Source organism: Hetaerina americana, unplaced genomic scaffold (genome assembly GCF_022747635.1).
Source record: "Hetaerina americana unplaced genomic scaffold, ioHetAmer1.1.p SCAF_8, whole genome shotgun sequence".
Taxonomy (NCBI): domain Eukaryota; kingdom Metazoa; phylum Arthropoda; class Insecta; order Odonata; family Calopterygidae; genus Hetaerina; species Hetaerina americana.
The window spans coordinates 73,842,171-73,866,514 of NW_027287427.1; the positions used below are offsets into that span (position 1 = coordinate 73,842,171).

At 37.9% G+C, this 24,344-nt stretch overlaps 1 protein-coding gene across 1 annotated transcript; it reads left to right on the forward strand.

Annotated features, from left to right (window-relative positions):
- The first annotated feature begins 1,094 nt into the window (after positions 1 to 1,094).
- Positions 1,095 to 22,670, forward strand: LOC139697616 (probable cytochrome P450 301a1, mitochondrial). Its single transcript, XM_071596397.1, has 11 exons — positions 1,095 to 1,250; positions 5,741 to 6,071; positions 6,438 to 6,684; positions 7,127 to 7,243; positions 7,882 to 7,958; positions 9,623 to 9,824; positions 15,877 to 16,045; positions 16,679 to 16,848; positions 17,891 to 17,969; positions 21,077 to 21,325; positions 22,309 to 22,670. Exons 2-11 carry the CDS (start codon positions 5,837 to 5,839, stop codon positions 22,420 to 22,422), a joined length of 1,659 nt encoding a protein of 552 aa, XP_071452498.1. The 5' UTR covers positions 1,095 to 1,250; positions 5,741 to 5,836; the 3' UTR covers positions 22,423 to 22,670.
- The last annotated feature ends 1,674 nt before the right edge of the window (positions 22,671 to 24,344 follow it).

Below are 24,344 nucleotides of genomic sequence, written 5' to 3' on the forward strand. Positions count from 1 at the left end.
AAAACATGTTTCTTTTCTCAGTTTATTATTTAGCTCTTTGCAATTTCTTCTGCCTAATTCTTTGCTTGCGTTCTTCAAAAAAGATCGCTAACAATTAATTAGGGAGAAAACGTTACTAAGAGATAAACAATTAATTAAGGCAAGAAATTAATTGGACAAAGGCAATTCGGTGGGAAGAGCAGGATATGGAGAGTTAGCAGGGACGGATGAAGTGGAAAATAAATTCCGTTCATGTTACATAATGCAATTTGTAATGCTTGATTTTTTTGTCTTTGAGTAAGTGAAAGTTAATATTTCATTTTGCATACTCATCCTAAGGGGTGCATGAAGAATACTTGGTGCAAAAGCGTGAACCTAGATGTAATAAGAAATCTTTATTTTAAAATTTACGAGAAGTCTTAACTTGAAAATATCAATCCAATTAGGCGTTTCATATTATCACTCACGATTCTTGGATAACTGAAGCCATTTTTCATGATAAGAGGGACTCGATTCGTATAAATTGAGTCGACAGCTTTTAATAGCACATTTAGAGACTCTGTACACTCTACACTCGTATGAGTACAAATTATTCCATTCCTTCGAACAGGGAAGTTGCTCTTTTCGCGCTCCGCGTAGATGCGTTGCATGTTTTGAATAACTATGCAGAGCCTTGGTGTTCGATGTTGTTTCTACGCATCTCGACGGCAGTCTGTTCGTCCTAACTGTCATATATTCTCCTCTCTATTGCGAGGTAATCACAAACATCTGAATTTACGTACGGTCATCACTCCTATCAGCAGATACGCTATCGGCAGTGCGCACTTTTCACTACTGACACTGTAGGGTGTGCATTCACAGTGTACGCAACCGTCACAACCACAACGGCGAGTAGCCATCGTTTCCTCCATCGATCTCCTCCCTCCCTCCATACAGCAACAGTGAAATCAAACGAATTTCGGGGTGCGACCTCGAATTGTTTCTCGGAGGGCCTAGAGTCAGCCACGAGTATCATCTCGAAGGGAAGAGGCAGACCTCCTCTCCCTTGCTCCGTCCCCTCCATATCGCCGTCACGTCAATTCCGACCCCATTCCCCCTCCCCCTGCTCACGTTTGCAAGCATTCACTCGGTCCATCTCTCGAGCAAAATCACCAGCGGTGCGGTCGAATGCGCAACAAGTGCTCCAGGCACTGCTGATCAGCTGAAGAGGAAGGGACTGCCGTTGGTACCGGCGGGCAATCAGGTGTACGGGTCGCTCACCCACTTTTAAGGTCAGTGTGCAACTCACTCTAAAACGGCCGATAAAGAAGTGAAAAAAGACAGAAATCACGGCAAAAGAATTGTGAACCCCACGAATGTGCTAAATCTAGCAAAGGATTCGATAACCAAAATTAGTCTAGATCGTATTATTCCTTGCAAAATTGTTAGAAGGTTAAATTGCATTATGCACTTATGATACCATATTATTATTTATACTGATTAGAGATAGGTTAATTACAGCTCAATTTAATTACAACATAACCTATCTTCTCCATAGATTAAACGTTGAATAGAATGTAATGTTATACTATGCAGCTTTAACTTTGGATTTCTCCTTCGCACTATCTTACTCAAAAATATTAAGCAATGAAGTGATCGAGACAATATTTCAAATGCTGTCCAGCCTCTCAGCTCAATTTCTACTCAATAACACTCTTCACACGGAAATACTATTTGCGTTCCCACTTAACCAAGTTTCACCTCAGGGCAGTCGCTGAGGCAACTTCACGATAATCCTTAGGAGAGAGATTAAAAAAAAGCCTGTACCATAGAAATGTAAATTTGATAATTAATGTTACGTGTAAACGGAAATAGGAAAACGAAAGGAATTTAGAGGGATGGACGGTCGGTAGAATTACAGTATAGCGGTGTTACAACACTAACTATTTTGTATTCGGAGTTTATGTGAGATAGGCCTATTTCTTTCTATTGATTAAGCATTGATGTGCTTCTATTCGCGTTTTTGTGAAGATGTCTATAATAATCTAACGCAAAATAGAGGTTAAAGTGTTGATATAAGGAAAAGAATGAATAATCAACACTGGACCTGGCACCCGCGTCGGGCTTACCAGCAGCAGCTATTATTGCGGAGATTGTTTCCTGCAGGTCTCCTTTACGCTCTCTTCTCAGCCATCCTCTTCATTTAGATCACTTGCCTCCAAAGATTCAGTTGCGCAACCTCCGAAGTGGGAATGGAGATGCGCTGATAAATCTTTATTGACACTGAACCTGACTTGATTCCTAGACACAATCTGACACCACTGATAAATGAGTTAAACGATTCATTTTTAATTCTGTAATTCCATTCATTTAAACATTTGTTGGAGGAGTCCGGTTAAAGCTAATAATTCTCAGCGTCGTTTTGCTAGAATACCAACATGCTCACTGATATTAGAAATGATTTCTCCCGGTGGGAACGTATAAAATATTTCAGAGAAATGGAAATACACGTTTTTGCCATTATTCCATTGATAAAAACACATAAGAAAGGCATGAACGTACCCAATAAATTAAATTCAACCATAAGAAAAGAACGCCATAGAACAGAGGAAATAGCGCGATGCATACACGTATCTTTAAAGGAAGCAATTTTGCGTAATTTCATATTTTCAATTCATAAATAATTATGAGACGTGCAATTAATACTAAACGCCTTAATAAATTTAACATTTTTGTGACTGAAAAATAATTATATAGAAGAGGATGATCAGCATCAAATACTGTTTCAGTGTAGGAGTTGGAAAACTTATTAACAGCATCTTTTGTTCTGTCGCTATTAGTAGTAACAGTAAAAGTAGAAAAATTAAATACATTAACTCCTGATATGAATTTTTTAAATGAATTTTCACCCGATGATGATGTTCAACGCTGAACCGTAGGTCGTGTTCCAAATAAAGTGTGTGAAATTACAAAGTCATTTATCTCATTTCAATATCGTAACCCGAAGTTCACGCTATAGAATGTAGGGATTCCTTTTATATGCATCCAATCTAAGACCTTTGCGTCGATTAAAACCTGTCCGATTTCTCAGAAATTTTCTCTGCACGAGGTAAATGGTAGGTCGAACTGTTATCGTAGGTCTTCTAGTACTCCACATGTCTATCATGCTTGAAGCCCCAGAAAGCTTGAAGCTGTTTACATGAATCAAAATATTTTACCAGAGTGGGAATATTTATTGAGTCAGGATGTTGATATGTTGTTATTGCAGTGAATTTTTTTAAAGATAAAATATTCCTTGCGCATGAATTTTTTTAGCGCATACTGACTTGCGCTCGGAATAGACTATCCATCCTAAATACGTAATTGCATCTACTATTTTTGGCTATCCACCATTTGACTCAAAGCATTACAGTTCCCCAGGTTTCATTCATTGCTCAATTAGCGAACGTACGTTAGGCAAGTCTATTTTCAAGGGAATCTGCTCGAAAATTCGATGCAGTGGTCTTGATTCAGAGACACCGATAAATAAAATCACATGAAAATGAATCATTTTCCATATCAAATTCGAAAGTATGTAATTTAATAACTGTAATTATTCCACTTCGTACAAAGGGTTTTTGCAGAGTAGAAAATCCTCCGAACCAACGTCTTCCATGCTTACCCTTTCGGGCCAATGTCATCCTTGGTTTCCCCCGAGGTTTCAAATATAAGGCGCCGAAAGGCGAAATCATTAGGCAGACGGGTCAGTTAAGCTACTTACGTTACAAATATTAGAAATGTCTGTTCCCTGAATCACATTTCTACAACCAAATATTTTCGTATTATTGTCGATAGTCGATATAGTCAATAGAGTTACCAATAAGACGAGGCACCCTAATGTCGCATCTCTATTCACTGCTATCGTAGCAGCATTCGCGAATGTGGACGGCGCTGTTTTAAAGATTGCGTGCGATCGATTTAATACAGGATTGTAGGCGGCCATTGCAGCTGAAGAGGGTTACATTGAGTAATATTACTCTTGACAGATACAACTACTTTTATGTAAAAGGCTTTTCATTTTCATTTGAATTTTAAAAAATAAATTTGCTTTTAAACAAAAGTTTCATTGTATAAACCGAACGGTAACTACGGCCATATGAATATAATGGGAAGAGTCAACCCCAACCGTACTCTTCTTAAAGTTTCATTTGCCCGAATTTAAGCTCCTCACCATATATAAATATAAATAAATAAATAAATATATATATGTATATATACATATATATATATATATATATATATATATTTATTTATTTATTTATTTATTTATTTATTTATTTATACTAACGATTTCCTTACTACCATTTGGTTCCATAATATTAAAATAAATTCATTCAAGTTAGTGCAATACACCTGCCACTCAGATAGTCCACCCCCTCTTAACCAAACTACAAATCCCTTTGATCTTACTTCCGATGAAGAAGTCTCCCTTTCTTCGACTCCCTTAAACACGAGTGAAAAATCGCTTCTAAGTAAAGTATTTCTTTTTCACCAACCACCAAAATCAACCATGCCAACATTCTTACTGGTACTCTTAATTTTTGCCGGAACTGAAGATAGGTTTTTCGGGATATTCAACATATGCGCCAACAAGAAACCAATAATATCCACACCACTTTTTTACAATTTCGAGGCCATCCATCATCCCGCGAACCGAAACCTATTCCTCTCAATGATCCAGTAGAGATTTTTATCAACCTCCTTCTGTCCAAAATTTTTAGTACTTATTTTCTCAACTGGTTAAAACCCAAAAACAATCTTTCCACATCTGAACCACTTGCTTTCAAAAATCTCATCAACAATCCCAGCATCGTCATCACTTCAGCAGGTAAAGGCTCCACAGTTGTAGTTCTTAACACCACATATCATATAAAAGAGACCAAGAGACAGCTGGATGACACCTCCTCATACCCAGGTGTAAACTGACGGAGGATCTCGTGAGTATCTCCAATGCATGATGCAGATGTAATTTTTCCTTTTCTTGTGCGTTAGGATGCGAAACATGCATTCCGGAACCTCTTCTTCGCCTTATCACACAGTCGCTAAACCTTTCACTGACCGAAACCCTATCTCTCAAAAATATATCATATCCTTTCTTAAAGACAAAGGTCCCCATGTAGGTCTATCTGACGAAGACATCTCAAGCCTCTCTCTCCTCCTAATCCCAGTGCCCCTCAGTTCTACATTCTCCCAAAAATTCATAGGTCAAATAGTGGGTCTGACCAAATAAATAAATAATATTTGCAAGACACACGCAAGAGATCATTGGATAGCAACAAGCATGTGTGCCTATTTTTAAATACCATTAGCCTCTTTTTTATATATCTACAATGAACGACATCCGCTTTAACAAATAACCAATTTTTAAGTAAATTATGTGTGTCATGAGTGATTAAGAAAATAAAAATGTAGATTCTGGACGTAAAACGTAGTGCATTAAGATGTAATGAAATTAATAAACAAATATTTAGAATTGCATTTAGTTCTTCCCAGTCAAACTTACGAATGAACACAAATCCTGGTCCTCCAAAGCTACACGTTTGTCTGAAGGTGTAAAGTAGGGCTAAATTTTTAAATACCGTTTATATCTAGCCATTATCAAATGCCTAATAAACAATTTCAAACTAAAAAGTCCGCCACTATACTAGTTTATAAAATTAATATATTTTCGTGTCACCTATGTTATCAGTTAATTCTGTTGTCATGAGACAGTAAATGTTGCAGTCTTTGATTTTATCTTTAGGGTACCCTGGAATGCACTGCTAACAGAACGTCGCATTGTCAAGACATACTACGAGATTTGGATATTGAGTGCAATCTTCGCAGAGGTAGCAAGGAGATGTCGTCCAGTTTGATTCCGGGCTACCGTCATGGCAAGGCATTATTTGCCCAGAAACTGCTCAAAGGTGTGACTTTAGGATGCCGTTCCTTGCAAACCGGTTGCCCCTCACCCTCTACGACAGGGGTGGCCGCGGCAACGGTGGACCATGCAACGATTAAGCCATTTGAAGAGATTCCTGGACCAAAGGCACTACCGCTCATAGGGAACACTCTGTGCTTCTTTCCAGGCATTGGTAAGTCAATTCTTCACCTTAGCTAATATGAAACAATCTCAAGCTTTTACACCATCTAATTACCGTGGATAATATTCCATTGCTATAAGATTACGTCGTTGGGGTGAATACTTCGGTAGACCAAACACTCCGCGGACGGAAAGTGCGCTTACGCTTTCAGTGTCCTCCAGGGACAGGATCAATGTACCAGGTCAAGATACCAAGTTTAGGTACCAGGAACAACCTTAAAAAAAATATGATACCAACGGAAAGCAATCTCTGAAAAACTCACATTGACAGATCAAGTCGAACAAACCGAAACATCCTCTGATGGGTTTGCGATTAACTAATTGGATTTACACTGATATTCTTTCCGACTTTTTTCAGGGGAGTATTCAGGCTTGGAGCTCGATGATTTGAGCAGGAAAATGAACGAGAAGTTCGGGCCGATATCACGATTCAGCGGCGTTCTAGGCCGCAGGGACATGGTAATCATATTTCGGCCGGAAGACATGGAGACCACATTCCGCAATGAGGGACAATGGCCATTCCGGGAAGGTATCCAGAGTATGGAATACTACCGGAATGTCCTCAGGAAGGACTTCTACCAGGACGGCGGCAGCGTGATGACTGAGTAACCATGCCTCCTTTTCTCTCTCAAACATCAACCCTTATTTTTAAAGATAAAAATCAATGAGTCATTTGCACTTTTGAACCATATGACAGTATTGGTTTCACTTGGGATTCATAATAATTTGGTATTCTTGAGTCCGTACAAAATTAAATTCACTTATTATTTTAACTTCATATCTTTCTATGTTACGCCTCGAGAGTGTGTTGACTTAAACTAAAGTACCTGTAAGACGAGTCTGTTTTCATTCCCGGCTACTATTTGATCGAGCTCGTATACTTAAAGATTTGTCGATGGGTTCAATATCTTTTGACAGATTTTTCGAATTTATTAAACTACTAGGTATCTTTAATGATGATTTACATGAAAACTATCCAATCTAGACCTCACGAAGAACTCACTGCAGTGCACTGTTTTAAAGTTGGCCTTCTTTCTTACTTCAAAGTCAAGGGCCCAAGTGGAGCGAGGCGAGGAGCAAAGTGAATCAGCCGATGATGCAGCCGAGGATCTCGAAGCAGTATGTGACGCCAATAGCATGCGTTGCGCAGGAATTCATCGACAAGTAAACTCGACTCTCCTTCTTTTCCGAGATATAATTACCTTGTTGGATGCGAATAGGGAGAATGTGTGTAGATTCTTTGATCGTTAAGTAAATCTTGCCACCGGACGAACACTCCCCCTTTCAGAGCCTTGCTCCGCGATTTTCAATTAATATATACCATTTATATTACGTACATATCCCAATCTTAAAGACAACAAATTTAACAACTATCCATCCAAAATTTGTCACGTTCTATGACATGACTCGGCTTTATTTGACATTTTTCTAGGGCTGTAACAAAATTGGGAGTTGATTTTAAAACCTTTTGTTGGATAACTAAAAATTATTTTTCCGAAAAAAATTTTATTTCATTTGATTGAAGTTTTCTTGCAGTATGAGAAAATTTAGGTTTTATCAAGTTAAAATGTAAGATATAATCTTACACAAAAGAAAAAGGTGTCGAAAAAATAAAATTTCCAATTAATGTGAAATGGAATACAGAAGTAATCTATTCAATAGGGTACCAGTGGGGTCCTTCTGTAAATTTCAGACGGGTTAGTGCAAGTATATTTGTACGTGGTTTCATCAGAATTCATGAGTTAGCGTTATAACTTACGTATACTTAACAGAAATTCATAACCTTGCCTTTGGCGTTACAGGACACGAGCTATGAGGGACGAAAATGACGAACTTCCGCCTGATTTCATCAATGAGTTGTACAAATGGTCACTTGAATGTAAGTTAAGTAAACATATTCGAGTGGGCTATATTATCCCACCGCACGATTCAAGTGTGGGCACAATTATTTCAACGGAACATGAGGTAATGATTGTGACGCCATGGCTAACATTTACCTCCCAATCCGGGGATTAGGGATTAGAACTGAAGCAGATTTTTTATTCTCATTCCAATCCCTTACCGCTTGATTACCGTTTACAGGATAGTATATTGGCAACGTCATTTGGGTCTGTGTACTCCTTGGTGTCTTCTGATGAGACTAAGTATTAATTCTAAGGTGGTAATGCAGAATTTGGGTTTTTCTAAAAATTTCTCCATTTCCCTCTCCATTATTCAACAAGCCACGGCAAGCTCTACCTTAAGTTGGGGACGGTGCAGCCGAAGGGGCAAACATATTATCTCGAGAGTTCTCAGTGAGAGTTCTGTAGGTCAACAACTGCAAACCCCTAAAAAGGACATCTGACGGTTTCATTGAGCTTCAATTTGTTTGAGGGGCACACTTCATTTTACTATCAATCAGTGCCGAGTTCGATACTTGGAGTAACAGCCGTCCTGCTCCCTACCCGAGTGAATTTGACCGTTGTGACCTAATTTTCGCATCCGAATAGTAAACGGCGAATTTTTTACTTACCTTAAGTTTAAAGAATTTACTAAATTATAGTCATACGTCATTCATAAGATGTTCCGTTGCATCAGATACAGCAAAATTTTGATTTCCATTGTCAGGAAAAAAATATGAGCGCATAATTCCTGCATTTTATATCCTGGAAATATCCGATAATCCCAATATCACAAGTATATTGTCTTTAAGTGTGGTCTATTTAATTTCGAAACACAAGTTTGTGTTTTTTGGGCTAGACGTAACTGGGATTTTATACCCTCACCTAAACCTTTAAAGTATAGATCTTTTATTAAATTCTCTAAAACAGCTTTTGCTGTTTACTTCTCACTGAGACCATGATAATAAAAGAAAAAAGATACCTGTGGAAAAGACTCGAAAAAAATAAATGGAAAAAACGAAATTCTAGGCAGGTAGGGGAGGAGAGATGGCTCTTTTAAAAAATTAGAAGAACGCAGAACCAGGATGTAGGAGATACTGAGTGGCCTATGAAAATGGTAATAGAGCGGAGAATGTCGAGAAAGAGCGATGGGGGGAGGAAAAGAATACGAATTTTGGATGAAACTAAGGGTGGTAAACAGTATGCAGAGCCAACGAATGAGCTATTTTCATATTAAGTATGGGGTTTTAAGGACATTTTATGTCATTTGATTCAGGCTTACGAGTACTATAGTGTCTAGTGCAAGGGTTTATCAAAAGCTAACCCATATCCGTCCGACTACTGCTTATAATAATACCGCAGTACATGTCACTGCCTGTGTGTTAATGTAAACTATTTCCATGGTTTCTATTACAAAATCTCCATTAGCAACGGACATATAAGTAATATTATATTTTCATGCTGGAAGACAGGTGCTGAATGATCCCCTGTCACCCACCCTACCGAAGGTTATCAGGATACCACGTGCCATGATGTAGATCAAAATGACCACAAAAGTCACTTGGGGAGGAAACTATTATAAAAAATTAACTGTACATTTTACACTCTAATGAATCAAAATTCGTACGTGCAAACTTTAGACGCTGCCATTCTCGTTTTGCAGCCATTGCTTACGTCGCCCTGGACACCAGGCTGGGTTGTCTGGAGTCCAACCTCGCCCCAGACTCTGAACCGCAGAGAATCATCGATGCCGTCAACACTATCCTCGAAGAAATGTTCAACTTGCAGTTCAGCATGCCCTTCTGGAAATTATTCCCAACACCTACGTGGAAGAAGTTCGTCCAAGCCAATGACGTGTTTTTAGAGTAAGTTTTTCTGACAACATTTCTCAACAGATTTTGGAATTTGTGGATTTAAAAAAAAAGAAAAATAAACCATAGTTGTGGATGAATAAAAATAGAGCATTTACGGCAGTGATTTATACTTTTGTTTCCGTTGACGACAAGTCTATCATTTGAGGTAGGTTTTGGTTGAACAGACTAGCTACCACTATATTTCCAAGTCTTATCCTCCACGGCGCTATGTCGTGGAGGACATGACTGCCTGTAAAACAGCAAACCCTTTTTCAAAACCGCATATTTTCTGCTTCCTTTCATTTGACCTAACATGCCTTTTCCTCCTTTTAACCTCACTTTCCCTTATCTGTTCTCTTCTCTATCAGTCTTTAGTATTCCGCCGCCAGTCAAAATACTGTTCATTCACTTTTCTTGTCCCATTTGGATTTGCCCCAGCAACCCTCTCTTCTCCTCTATCATATACAGGACCTGTTTAAAGTAAGTGTAATAGTTCGACCAATGAAATTTTTCTCAAACCCCACAAAATAATTTATTCGTATTCACTTGCATTATGCTCGAGATGAGAAACTTATTTTTTGAAAAATATATAACAACCTGTGAACACGTATTGGACAAATGCTTTTACTTCCCCTTGAGTAATAGTTTCTTTATTCATTCCACCCCAGAGTTTTCATCTAAAAGGCTAGTAGGCAAGTATAGAATTCACACTTGCACTAACCCTAAGGAGTTCATAAGTGACGTAGTATTAAGGGCACGGGGGCCCAACTACTCTCTCCATACCGCTAATGGTTTCTCACGATATTATGGTACCCAGAAGATTGTACCGCTATGATTTTAGGAGTGGGGGGAAAGAGATCCAGATTTGAATTCCAGTTTACGTATACGGTGAAACGCACAGGTGATCGTTGACACCCCTGCCTTACTCTTCTTAACACTGCCCTTCCAGGCTTTCCATCCGCCTGAGCAATCTGAGACGTACAGGTTGTGCAAAAGACTCCTATATCTCCAATCTACTCCCAATTTCAGCAACACATAAATTAATTTTTACAAATTCACTCTATCACACGCCTATTCGAAATCCAAAAACAGACACACACTGGCTGCATTTTATGATCCTCTCCATTAGTGACCTCGTTACTGCTTTGGCATCACGCGTGCCTCTTAAAATCTAAAACAACGTGAGCATCCCTTAAGCATGCTTTTAAGTGAGTCTGTATCATTCACACATGGCTCCATTTTCCTTTTTTGGGTTTGGAACTCAAACTGGTCTGAAGAAATCCTACGGCCAATTTCTTCCCTTATAAACTCTACGAATTAGTCAATAAAAACTCTTCCTGCCACGATCTCTTGAATCTTTCTCGTTCTCTTCCCACGGAAATATTGTCTATCCCCATGGCCTTAAATGTTTTCAATTCACTTAGGGCCCCTTCTAACTTGCCATCGAATAAGCTTGGACCTAAGCTATCCTCATTTATCCTCATACGTCACGTTCACTTTCTCGTATGTCTAAGCTTGCTGGCCTACGGTTTTTGTCATATAGTTCATATAGGTATTCCTTCCATTCTCTTGAATCTTCTCTCTATAAATTAATATTTTTCATGACTATCTTTGATTTTTATCAGAGACTTTTCCTTCTTACTTCTTGAGAGAACTTTCTTACCTTTCTGTAAAGCGCACCAATTTCATCCTTTCTCGGCACACTTTCCATTTTCTCGCACTGCATCTTCCATCTCGCTACTTTTATCTATTTGTTACCCACCTTAATTAATTATTAGCTCTTTACCCTTCCTTCTATCTAACTCTGTATTTACATTCTTACATTTTCTTCTCCCTTTATCTTCCTAATCATTTCAACCGTAATCCATGGTTTCCTTGCCATTATATATATATATATATATATTTTTTAAGGTAATCTACCGGTTAAGGTAGGTTTTTTGATGGACACAACTACCAAACAAATATTTTGTGACTACTAACAAAACACAACCCTAAATTCTACTCTACACCAGGTCCCTCTTCATCTCTGAGTACTTTCTTCCTCCCTTCATCCCGTCCAACATCCCTATCCTGTTCCTTCCCTTTCCTCTTTTGCCCAACATTCTACCCTCTATCACAGTCTTCAACATCCCACTGCCGGTCAACACCCCCTTCATCCACTTTTCCTGCCTCCATAGGATTGCTCCCAACAAACCCCTCTCTACGCCCACCATACCAAGTACTTCCTCATTTGTTTTCTTCTCTGTCCATTTCACCTTTTCCATTCTTCTCCACATCCACATTTCAAAAGCCTCCAGTCTACGTCTATCCTCCTGCTTCAATGACCACGTTTCCGCGCCGTACATAGCTACGCTCCATATCAAAGTTTTTACGGGTCTTTTCTTAACATCCTTACTCAAAGTCCCCGTCATCAACTCCCTCCTCCTCGTGAAAGCCTCTTTGCCTAGCGCAATTCTTCTCCTTACGTCCCTACTACTTTGACCGTGTTGGTCCAAAACACTACCGAGATACGTAAACTGTTCTACCTGCTCTAGTTTTTGCCCTCTTACTTTAATGTTAAGATTAGCCTTTTTCTTTCTAGAAAATCGCATAACCTTTGTTTTATTAATGTTGATTCTCATCCCATACCTGTCGCACTGAATTTCCAATTCACTAAGCAATGCTTGCAGCCCCTTGGCTGACTGACAAACTAAAGCTTGGTCATCAGCAAACCTAACTGATTTTACGAATCCCCCGCCCACTTTCATTCCTACCTCGAGTTCTTCCCATGCCTCTTTGATCATTTCCTCTGCATACAGGTTGAACAGCAACGGTGATAATGGGCAACCCTGCCTTACACCCCTTCCTAACACTGCCCATCCTGACTCCCCGTTTCCCACACGCACCTGAGCAGTCTGAGACATGTACAGGTTGCGGATTAGCCTCCTTTCCCTCCAATCTATTCCTATTTTCTGCAGAATACTCATTAGTTTTTCCCAATTCACTCTATCAAACGCTTTTTCGAAATCTACGAAACAGGCAAATACCTCCTGGTTGTGTTCTATATTCCTCTCGATTAATAATCTCATTACTGCAATGGCATCACGCGTACCTCTCCCCTTCCTAAACCCAAACTGATCATCCCCTAAGTAATCATTTGCCCTACTCTCTATCCGTTTGTTTATGATCCTGAGAACAACTTTAGCTGCGTGGGATATCAAACTAATTGTCCTATAGTCCTCAAATGACGTGGCCTTTACCTTTTTCGGAATCGGAACTAAAACTGCTCTCACAAAGTCTTCCGGCCAGATTCCCTCCTCATAAATGCTACGGATCAGCCCATATAGCCTCTTCCTCCCACATTTTCCTAAGCATTTTAAAAGTTCCACGGGAATGTTATCTACCCCCACGGCCTTATTTAGTTTCATCTCCCTTAATGCCCTTTCTATCTCATTGTCTAGTATGCCTGGACCTAAGCTGTCTTCCTCTACGTCATTTTCTTTTTCAATGTCTAACTGTGTTGGTCTGAGTTCTTTACTATACAGTTCTTCTATATACTCCTTCCATCTCTCTTGGATCTTTCCTGCGTCAACTATTACCTTACCCGCTTTATCTCTAACTATTAGCATAGCTCTTCCTTTCTTACTTCCCGATAACGATTTAACTTTGCTGTACAGCGCACCGATTTCGCCCTTCCTCTGCAGACTTTCCATATCCTCGCACTGCGTCTTCCACCATGCGTCTTTTGCCTTATTTGTTGCCCGCCTCAATTTATTGTTCAATTCTTTGTACTTCATTTTGCCTAATTCTGTATTTATATTCTTCCATTTTCGCCGCTCATCCATCTTTGTAATCATCTCATCCGTGATCCATGGTTTCCTAGTCCTTTTAGCGTTAACGGTTCCAATAGTGTCTTTTGCGGCTTTAGACAACCCTTTTTTGATCATTTCCCATTTTTCTTCGATATTAATAAGCCCTTTACCATCCTCCATTATTTTCTCTACCGCCTGTTTGTATTCCTTCCTTTTCAACCCATTTAATGCTTCTACATTCCATTTTCTAACTCGCCGCCCCTGCCTTATCTTTTTGAAACGTACGCTACATTTCATAACAACTAAATTGTGGTCTGAGTCCGCATCCGCTCCCGGAAAGCTGTGGGAATTTATCACACTATTCCTAAACCTGTGTCTAACCAGGATATAATCTAGCTGATATCTTCCTGAGTCACCTGGCATTTTCCATCATTATATATATATATATATATAAAGAATACATATATATAGTATTATTATATATATGTATTATATATATATATATATATATATAAAGAATACATATATATAGTATTATTATATATATGTATTATATATATATATATATATATATATATATATATATATATATATATAAAGAATACATATATATAGTTCCTACAGTACGGTTTGCAGCTTTCGATATCCCTATTTTTATTCCATTTTTTTCCATTGTTCCCAGCTCCCTTTCCTGGCTCTTAATTTTTCTCGAAATCCTACTGATTCTCCTTTCTTATCCTTCCTGGCAATTCTTCTAAATTTCACTTCCTAAACTATCTTCCCTGTTTTATATTTTTGGATCGACATACGATGCGAAGACGACAACACCGTATCCGCTCCCGGTAAACTGAACGAATTGATTATGCTGTTCCTAAACCTGTACCTAATCTTTATTCATTCTAAAGGATACCTTCCAGAATCCCTCGGCATTTTTCATGCGTACCCACGCTATATAAGGTATGGAAACCAAGTGTTGTTGATGATTAACCTCTCTCCTCTAACCTCTCTCTCCTGCAGAACTCATTGCTTTCTCCCCGCGATCATTTTTTGTTCCTAAACCGTTGTCCCCAACCTGACTAACATTTCTTCATTCGCCTACCGTTTGGTTCCAGCCCGCCATCACTCTCAGATATTTCCTTCCAGAAACACACACAATTATACCCTCTAACTGATCGTATACCCCGTCGACTTCTTCCTCCCTATGACTGCTTGGTGGTATGTAGACCTGAAAAATGACTAAGTTCGAAGGCTGACAGCTTTTACTTCTATTAATAATATACTGTATTGGCTTGCTCTGTGCTTACTACACTTCTTCTTACCTTTTGTTCAATGCTATTGCTACCCCTCACTTGGCACTCTTCCCCCCGTATAATACTCTATTAAGAGAAAAATAAATGTGCATCTTCGGAGTATCTCAGTAAATCTAATTTACATGTCACATATTTAACAACACAAAACATTTCGTATAAAAACAAAGTAAACCCAGAATCTTAATCACCATTATGATCCTAGTTTGGAGTAAAAATATTTCCACCATGATTATTGGCAAGTGTCGAACATCAACTTTCCGATAGTACCACTTCTGGACTGAGTGATTGCATAAGGCTCCCAGAAGGTAGTATGGCAGAGATTTTAGACATTACGTACTGAAAGCAATTGTACCATTTCGTAACCATATAACCTAAATGGGATGATCATGTATGACTAGGTACTCACTGTAAGTGAGTGGCTGCATTGATAATGCACCCTAGCTATTAAAAGCTTACGAAAAATGAAGACACTTTTCTGAAGATTGTATATGTTAGATAACTCGGAGTCAAGTCTTATTTTATAGATAATACCCGAGACAATTTATTGTGTCTTTTTTAAAATCATATTTCAAAAGGACCTCTTCCGTCGATGCTCAGGGCCGTACCTATGAAGACATCTTTTCAAAAAATTAAAAAGCGCCAAAGACTGCACCAGGATTATTTAAAATGCCAATTATATGACAAACATCCAGTAATGACACCTTAATACTGTGAATTACTTCAATGCAACATTCCAGAACTTAATTTGATGATATAATTGTATGAAGTGGTAAGCGACTGCGAGGGCGAAGTCCGACCCCATCCTGGTTTGATTTTTAATTGAGAAGACGCCACTTTCACTCATCGCCACTGTGAGCATCTCTGGAAGTCGTAGGGTCGTTACTGTTCACCAAAATAGTATCAATTGCTACCCCGCTTTGGGTCGCTACACTTTATTCGTTTGCTCCCTTATTCCAACGGCAGGGTGTCCGTTAAGTATGTGCAGGCAGCAATCGATCGTGCAGAGAAGCGCAAGAAGACCGGGGCGGAGGACGTTGTGGAGCCAAGCGTCCTCGAGAGGCTGCTGGCCAGGGCGGACGTCAAGACCGCGAGCATCATGGCACAGGACATGCTCTTCGGCGGAATCGACACGGTGAGGAGGCCTTTTAAACGGCATACAATGGGAGAATCTCCAGACGCAAAAGCATACCATCACAGAAAAGTATTACAAATCCTACCTGAATAATAAACCTTTTCAACTTTTCCCATCCCCAAGGTACTCCTTCAAAGCTTCTAAAATTAACGTTTCGTAATTTGATGGAACGTTTATGCATAACAGTTGCTAATGTTGCTGAGTAAGACAATCATAACAGGAGAAAACTGTGTCCTGTATAATAAAGCATGTTCGCCCAAGAAATCATGAGCATTCTCAAGAAATTGTCTAATATTAATGCAATATTTTCTATGTTGATGTTTTATACAAAGTTTACTACTGCACAGAATTCAACCGTTTCTCCGAGTAATAATAATAATTATTATATATATGTATATGTGTATATATATGTATATGCATATGTGTATATATATATGTGTGTGTGAATATATATATATATATATATATATATATATATATATATATATATATATATATATTCACACACACAAACATTAGCCACTGGCATTAACCAATCCACTTCAACTTAACACAAGCGGCTAACTTTTACCTAGCAAAATTCAAAATCTTTCTTGGGATCTTAAAAATTAAGTCATATGTACTTTTTTCCAGACGTCCTTCACTACAGCAATAACGATGTACTTGCTGTCGAGGAATAAGAACAAGCAAGAGGTACTGTTCGGGGAGCTGAAACACTTCATGCCTCGGAAGGACTCACCTCTCACGGAAGAGATGCTGGAAGATATGAAGTATCTCAAGGCAGTCTTCAAGGAGAGCATGAGGTTGTAAAAATACACTAAATAAAACAGATATATAAAAATATAGGTTTTCCGCATTGAAAAATATTCCTGAGCAGAGGCAGAACTAACGTCTATTTTTAACGGAGACAGAAAATCTGGTACCTACAGCAACTAATTTGTTTTCCGATTATAGAAATTCTTCTTTGCTCCAAATATTACCTGAGCTAAAAAAGTATACGCCGGAGGCTAATAATACCATTGCAAGTACAAAAATAAATTTCATTATATCTTGGTCACAGTGCGCTGGACCGAATGAGGCAGTCGGGAACTATGGTTTGCTTTCTTCCAGATTGTCTTCACATTTCATTTACTCTACTCTGCATTAGGTTAAGCAATGTAAACATTTCTCGAGCATGTTATCCATTGAGATCTTTCTTGATTCAAAAATGAATTTAAATTCTGAAAACTGAAACCCATCAGTTAGTAGTGATCTGAGTTAATCATATGACATCAATTAGTATTTCTCACGATGCACTCTTATTTTTATAGATCCTTTTGAATTTAATTAAATTCGTCGGTATTGGACGCAAAACTCCATTACAAATTGGATTAACCAGGGAATATCTTCAACATTATAAGAGTCAATATTTGAGAGGGACAATATCACACGAAGAATGCAAAAAAATAGTATTTTTAAATATTATCTTTGGAATTACATTGATAGTTGCAAAATCTACCAGGTCATATCCAAAACTCTAGCTTTATTTGCTGTTGGAAACGTACAGCTACTGCCAAATTCGTGGTGATATTAATATGACCGATGTCAAATTAAAAGATATCAAAATAACCAGTGAAATGACAATGATGGCGTCCTTAATACGAATTTTATCTACTGCCTTGTCCATTGAATTTAATTAAATATTGATACAGCCGTGTACGTGTAACTTTAATATAAAGAATATATATATATATATATGTTGAATGGCAATTAATGTGTACATTTAAGTAGGAAGGTAGTTTATTTTTAGTTCGCTCTTGCCACACTGTACAGTTTCATATTCATTCACGCCTTTGATCTTTGCAGAATGCATCCGATTGTCCCGTGGAATATGAGAAAAACTGTCAAGGAAATCGTGCTCTCCAATTACAGGGTTCCAGAAGGGGTGAGTGAAATATTTGTTATAATAAAATGGTGTTTCGTTATTGTTTCCCACATTTTACGAAGAAATATTTTGCATTTCCTTCACAGAGCTAAAAATAGCTTTCTAAGAACGCTTTTTATTGAATAATAATATAAACTGAATCTGGAGTTAAAAGGTAGAATCACATTTGAGGTCCACCAGTAGAAAAATGTTATACTAGCACCTGGTGCATAAACACAGTAGTATCTAATGGACTCTGAGCCTTAGCTGAAAAACATACTGCTCATTGAAAAATTCAAAATGTCACATGAACTCAGTGTGGAAATGAAATTTGAAGCATACGAAAATTTATATTTTATCCACACTGGACATCATAATGGAATTATTTCATCAGAAATATCTATAACTAATGAAAGAAGAATATTTTGAGTTATTATGTCTACAGTGAGTTTACTCTGTAGTCAATAATTGTGAATGACCGTAAACGCACCCCACTATAATGAATCGTAATTGAAATTTGCGTTTTAAACAAATTTTTTAAATGTTTTCCCTTCTAATTTTATTTTGTCAAACTTAATTATGGATGAACAATTAGTTTGAAAAAACTGGAAAACACAATCCTCAGTTTAAAATTAAGTTTACACTATCGATAGTTAAAATGAAAATATAGTAATATTTAGGTAATCCAACCAAAACGGTAAACGGACTGAATTTGACTATTTTATCGTAAAAAATTACTCTATATGTTTAATAAAGAAGAATAATAATGTTTAATTTCTATAATTTGTTGTTCAAAAACTTAATTTTATATTATGCTGTTAGCTTAAAGTGTAATGTTTAAATTTGTTACGCCTGAGTGAAGTCGTTCCAATATGAAACATGATCGATTGGCTAACAACGATGGAGATTGCACGCGACTGGCGACATGCTGCATTGAAATGTTGGATTCGCCTAAACAAACCTTCATCAGAGGCCAATTCCATGCTACAGGAGGATTGTAGAAAGTCTGTTGTTCCAATGAGCATAGTTGGTTTAAAATTTGAAAGGGAGAATATAATCAATTTGAAAGTGGACTCGGAGCCACAGTCCCTAGAATTTAACATTACGGCCGCTGCTTCTATTGTGAGAGACGAACGTCATATAACGTTAAGAGCACTTAGGAAAAATTGAAATTTTCATTACTTGGCACCCACACGTTGGCAACAGAAAAACTGCACTTGAGACTTGCTTTTCCGCTTCGGATTCCGAGACTTTTCATCTCAACAGTTGGACGTTCGCGTGCAGGTTTGTTCGCATTTGAAGCAGATTTTACAGAATTATGAGGAGTTCCTTTCGAATTTTATCACTAGAAATAAAATTTGGCTCATTGATCCAGAGAAAAAAACAGTGGACCAATGACTGCAAATCTCCGGCATCACTAACACCAAAAAATAACCAAGTGGTGGATTCTTCTGGGATTGTTATGGTCATCTCATTGTTCGATAATCAGGGAATGGTGTATCAGCACACACAACTGTAAATGGAGTATACTATGGAAATATAATGAAAATTCTCCAAGGATATAATGATCGTAAAAGGCAACTTTCCAAAGCAATATGCTGGATGCTGCTCCATATTATTTTAAGCAGTTAATTGCGTCGTTAAATACACGAAGCTCGCGAAAATCAATATGACGGCTATTTTTCATCCTCTCTCTAATCTAGATCGAACCACATGTGACTTTTTCTTGTTCCTCAATGTGAAGAAATACCTTCGTGAAAGTGTTTTCCATCATCAAAAGCAGTCATGGGCGAGCGATACATATTTCACCAGGCAATAAATACTGGCGTCAAATAATGAAACTTGCAGCACATATACATTAGACATTAGTTAGCATAATAGATAAACCATAAACACAGTTATCAATCCGAAGATCGGTTTGGAATGTGATGGTAGACTGCACTCAATACTAAGCCCAACAGCGGGTGAAATTCATACACCAAGGTGCAACTGTTCCTTTCCCTGTTCAGGCTATGGTTTCCCAAGAAGTTCGGGCACCCGAAAAATCACACAGCTGGGGTGAAGCTGAGGATTTCCAGTGAGGCATGCCCGGGAATCAAACCCGAGACCTCCGGTCAGTAGTCCAACGATCCATGGATAAAATTTAAATATTCCCAAAATTAATTAAGCAAATAAAAATTTTATGATCACATTTGAAACAAGGAGCGTTGTACGAGTATTACTCGTACTATAACGAAAAACGGAATTTTTAGCATATACAGGTATGTAACTATATAACTTTTGTTCTTAATTTGTAACTTACTCCATATTTTATAATGCCTCGTTAAAATGAAGCTTAACTTTAAACCTCCTGTAAAGTCAAAAGGTCAGTTTAACGTATGAGCGCTAGTTAAGGTTCAAACCCGACCGTTAAATAGCTCGACAGCTAAAGTAGATCTTACTACGGTTATAATTTTTGCATTCACTAGTGAGCAATCTTAATTGTTTATAAATTCGGATTTGCCAGTAATCTGCTCGTTAAGTTAACGTTCACATTGACAGAACAATTGGATTTAAAGAGAGATTATAAACCTGGTCCTAAATGATCTGCAACCACTGCTATTTTACGGGTAATTTGATGGGTAAAATAAATTCATTGACATTTGAAAATATAAAGATGGGTTTTCGGAGGCGCTGGAATGAAAATTTTCGCCTGGAAAAATTCAAATACTAGTAATTCGACAAAGTAAGCCCATGGCTGAATTTTATTGAAACATTAATGTATGAAAATGGAACATGACGGAATGAAATATGCTAACGTTGAATTGTTTCTGTAGTTGTTACGTCATTATTTCCGTTGATTACTTCTTAAACCTCGGTCAGCTCTGATTCAACAGAAAAATCACGTAATGTTTTAAAGAATAGTATTTGCGATAATCTGTGCATGGCACTGAGTCTTTTCCTAGCGTCTCACACTATAGCTTCATCTACAGAGAATACAGTCTCGGTGAGAAAAATGAATAATCAGGCCTTGATATTAGGATCATAGTACCAAATATTAAAGCAAAGCGATTTCATTGCATTACGCTCTAGATAAAAACGTCTAAATGGATTGTTTTTAATGGCTACTTCTCATCGCTCCTTTTCAGGTGGACGTGGTCATGCCAAATCTGATGTTCCGCACCTCTGAAGATATCTACCGTCAAGGCAAGAGGTTCATTCCGGAGAGGTGGCTCAAGAAAAGGCCCTCGGGCAACGCGGCGGGGAGCGTGGAGGACTTCGACGCCTGCAGCCACGGCAAGCGACACCCTTTCGCCTTCCTGCCCTTCGGGTTCGGACCCCGAAGCTGCGTGGGCAAGAGATTCGCCGAGCTAGAGATGGAAATTCTGCTCGCAAAGGTGGGTGGGTCCGCGTAATCAGATCAGAATGCCTGTGCTATCTGTTTATCATATCGAGTTATTACCAAAATTCTAACCTTCAATGTGCAAGTGCAAATGCCTGTTGACAAATGGTCTTGACCATCGTTATGGTTTGAATGATTAGGTCTTTCGGGCCGAGTTCCTTGTTAAAGCAGAGTGGCCGGATGCCAGACGTTAAACCTTCCAGTCGATGATTTGTATTCAGAAGACCTACGATGAATGAAAGTCACTCGAATTCTAAAAGACCATTGCTTCGAAATTATTTTTTTTATGCTTTCCTAAACAAACCCTGACAAGTTCGTATATAATAAATGATAATAACGGATTACAAACCTGAAATTCGTATTTTTGTATTTGCTAACATCTGAAAAATTATTATTACAAAGGTAATTTTATAAGCAACATAGAATTGGTGATGATACACTACATGGTTTAAACTAACTTTAAAAATAGAACAACTAGGCATTGGATTGATTTCACCTACGAAATAGCATAGTTTTTATTAGTTTTAACATTTTAAGAAACATGCCATTCCTAGTTACTTTATTGTATTTTTCTTATTTTGTATGCTTGAAGAAGTCTCTTTGCTGAATACAAACGATGGATATCCCATAACAAGAGTCCATGATATTTTATGTACGAAATGGATATTACAAATATTAAACAAGCTTTATTTTTCCCTTTCATCACACTAATACAGCCGTCTTTTGATTAATTAACATTATTTCGAAAGATAAAAAATATTTCATGTCAAAAGAAAATATTTTTGGATCCTTCATGGTTACAAAATGCTTGGAACTGAGAGTGCTAAAAGCTAAAATGTGGCCTTAAGGGTATGAGTTTGATTGAACTACATTTACTATTGTCCTCTAGTTTACTCACCACATAAGCAAATATTAGAAACAGGGTGCCAAATCTCAAGTACATCAAAGATCGTTCCCAATCCTTCATTTCCTTTCTAGATCATCCGGAACTTCCGCGTGGACTACAAATACGGTGATATGAGATTTTCCAGCAGATTAATAAACACCCCAATAGACCCGCTAAGGTTTGAGCTGAAAGACAGAAGCGAATAGATAGAGGCGACGTGAATGGAGTGATTTCGGAGGCACCAAATCACAAGATCTGAAGAATCTGTCGAGGAGGAGAGGTCATCTATCCCGATTGACAACGAGAAAAGTTGATTCTCATTCTTCTCATTTTACTATTATGAAAAACATCAATCGAGAGAATATTTTTCATGATTATATTTAACGGTTGATTGTGCAGCTACTGACAGCTAACAGTCACCTTCCTTTGCTTTTTTCCAGTAATATTTGTTATATATGTGAATAAATAATAATATTACACTTATTTACTGATTTGTTTATTCTCCTACTAATTTTATGAGAGTGTTCGGGTTGTACTTGTCTTTCTAATCCTTCATCGGATATGACTTAAATATTTACACGGAATGCGTTCATCAAACAAATGGTCTCATAGAGGTATACATAGCAGTAAATTTTCATAACAACATAGCGGAATTTTTCATAACTATGGATGAAACATGGGTCCATTACTTCACACCCGAGGCAAAAGAACAATCAAAACAATGGATTCAAAAGGGAGAACCGCCTCCATAGAAGGCGGTGACTGTTTTATCTGCAGGCAAGGTAATGGCGTCGGTTTTTTTCGGATGCGCGTGGGATAATTTTTATTAACTATCTTGAAAAAGGAAAACTATCAACGGCGAGTATAATGCGAACTTATTGCAACGTTTGAGCGAAGAAATCAAGCAAAAGCGGCCGCATTTGGCTAAGAAGGTGTTATTTCACATAGACAATGCACCAGCTCACAAATCCGTTATTGCAATAGCCAAAATTCATGAATTAAAGTTTAAATTGCTACCTCGTGCACCCTATTCGCTGGATTTAGCCCCCTTGGATTATTTTTGTTGGAAAACTTGAAAAAATTGCTCAGCGGTAAAATATTTTCCAACCGCGAAGAAGTGATGGCGGCAGTTTATGGCTATTTTGAGGAGCAAGACAGTTCTTATTATAAAAACGGTATCGAACTTATTGAACATCGCTGGGAAAAGTATATAGAGCTAAAAGGAGATTATGTTGAAAAATAAATACATTTTTTCCAAAGCTTTTGTATTTTCCTTGTTGGGTCGGGTACTTCTGGGGTTACCCTCGTACGCTACCCTCCTTTGCAATTTTATGTTTCATACTATGAATATCCCGAGTGGAATCTCATCTCGAAAAATATTGTGTTAAATTATGTAGCGTTCCAGTATTCTTCAATCGATTTTCGATCTCACAGTGCACAAACTTAACATGTCTATCTCTTATATATATAACATGTACATATAATATATATATATATATATATATATATATATATATATATATATATATATATATATAACATATATATTATAACATGGTCTCTCCATTTCTTACTTGATTTTTCCAAAATAAGATCGGCCTACTAAATAACCATACCTCTAATTTGAGAGTTTCGGCTCTCTACTGCGTTTTTTTACTGCTGCGGGTGACTAATGTGTCTATACGCCCGAGATGACTTTTACCCCACCCGCAGCTGGGTACGTATAGCAACTGCCCCCTGAGTAGGCTGAGTACCATGGTTTCCAAAATCTATATTCGTTTACGTCTGATATGATTTTAGTCAACAATAATTGAGGAGTTTCTCTAGGTCCTTCCTCGACAGTGTTTTAGGGTACTACCTTTACCTGAATGGCCGCCTCTTTGAGATCAGACCTATTTGCAGTCGCTTAGGTCGCTAAACGCTTCGTAAGATACTGTGCCTGGATACAAATATTCGATCTATCTGACACGGAGAAGTATACTTGGCGCACTTCTACGCTTCTGTGTTAGCTTTGGAGTCTTTCGGTCGCTTGTTTTCTTTGAAAGTGGCATCTCGTCCGTAGCCTTTGCATGGAATGACTTGCAGAATCATCATAAAATCAAGTTTCGGATGGAAGGTGAATTAAACT

Excerpts from the sequence above, each read along its gene's own strand:
- LOC139697616 (XM_071596397.1), top strand. The coding sequence starts at position 5,837 with ATGTCGTCCAGTTTGATTCCGGGCTACCGTCATGGCAAGGCATTATTT. Across the intron at positions 6,072-6,437 it reads GTGCTTCTTTCCAGGCATTG|GGGAGTATTCAGGCTTGGAG; the intron begins GTAAGTCAATTC and ends GACTTTTTTCAG. Across the intron at positions 7,244-7,881 it reads GCGCAGGAATTCATCGACAA|GACACGAGCTATGAGGGACG; the intron begins GTAAACTCGACT and ends TTGGCGTTACAG.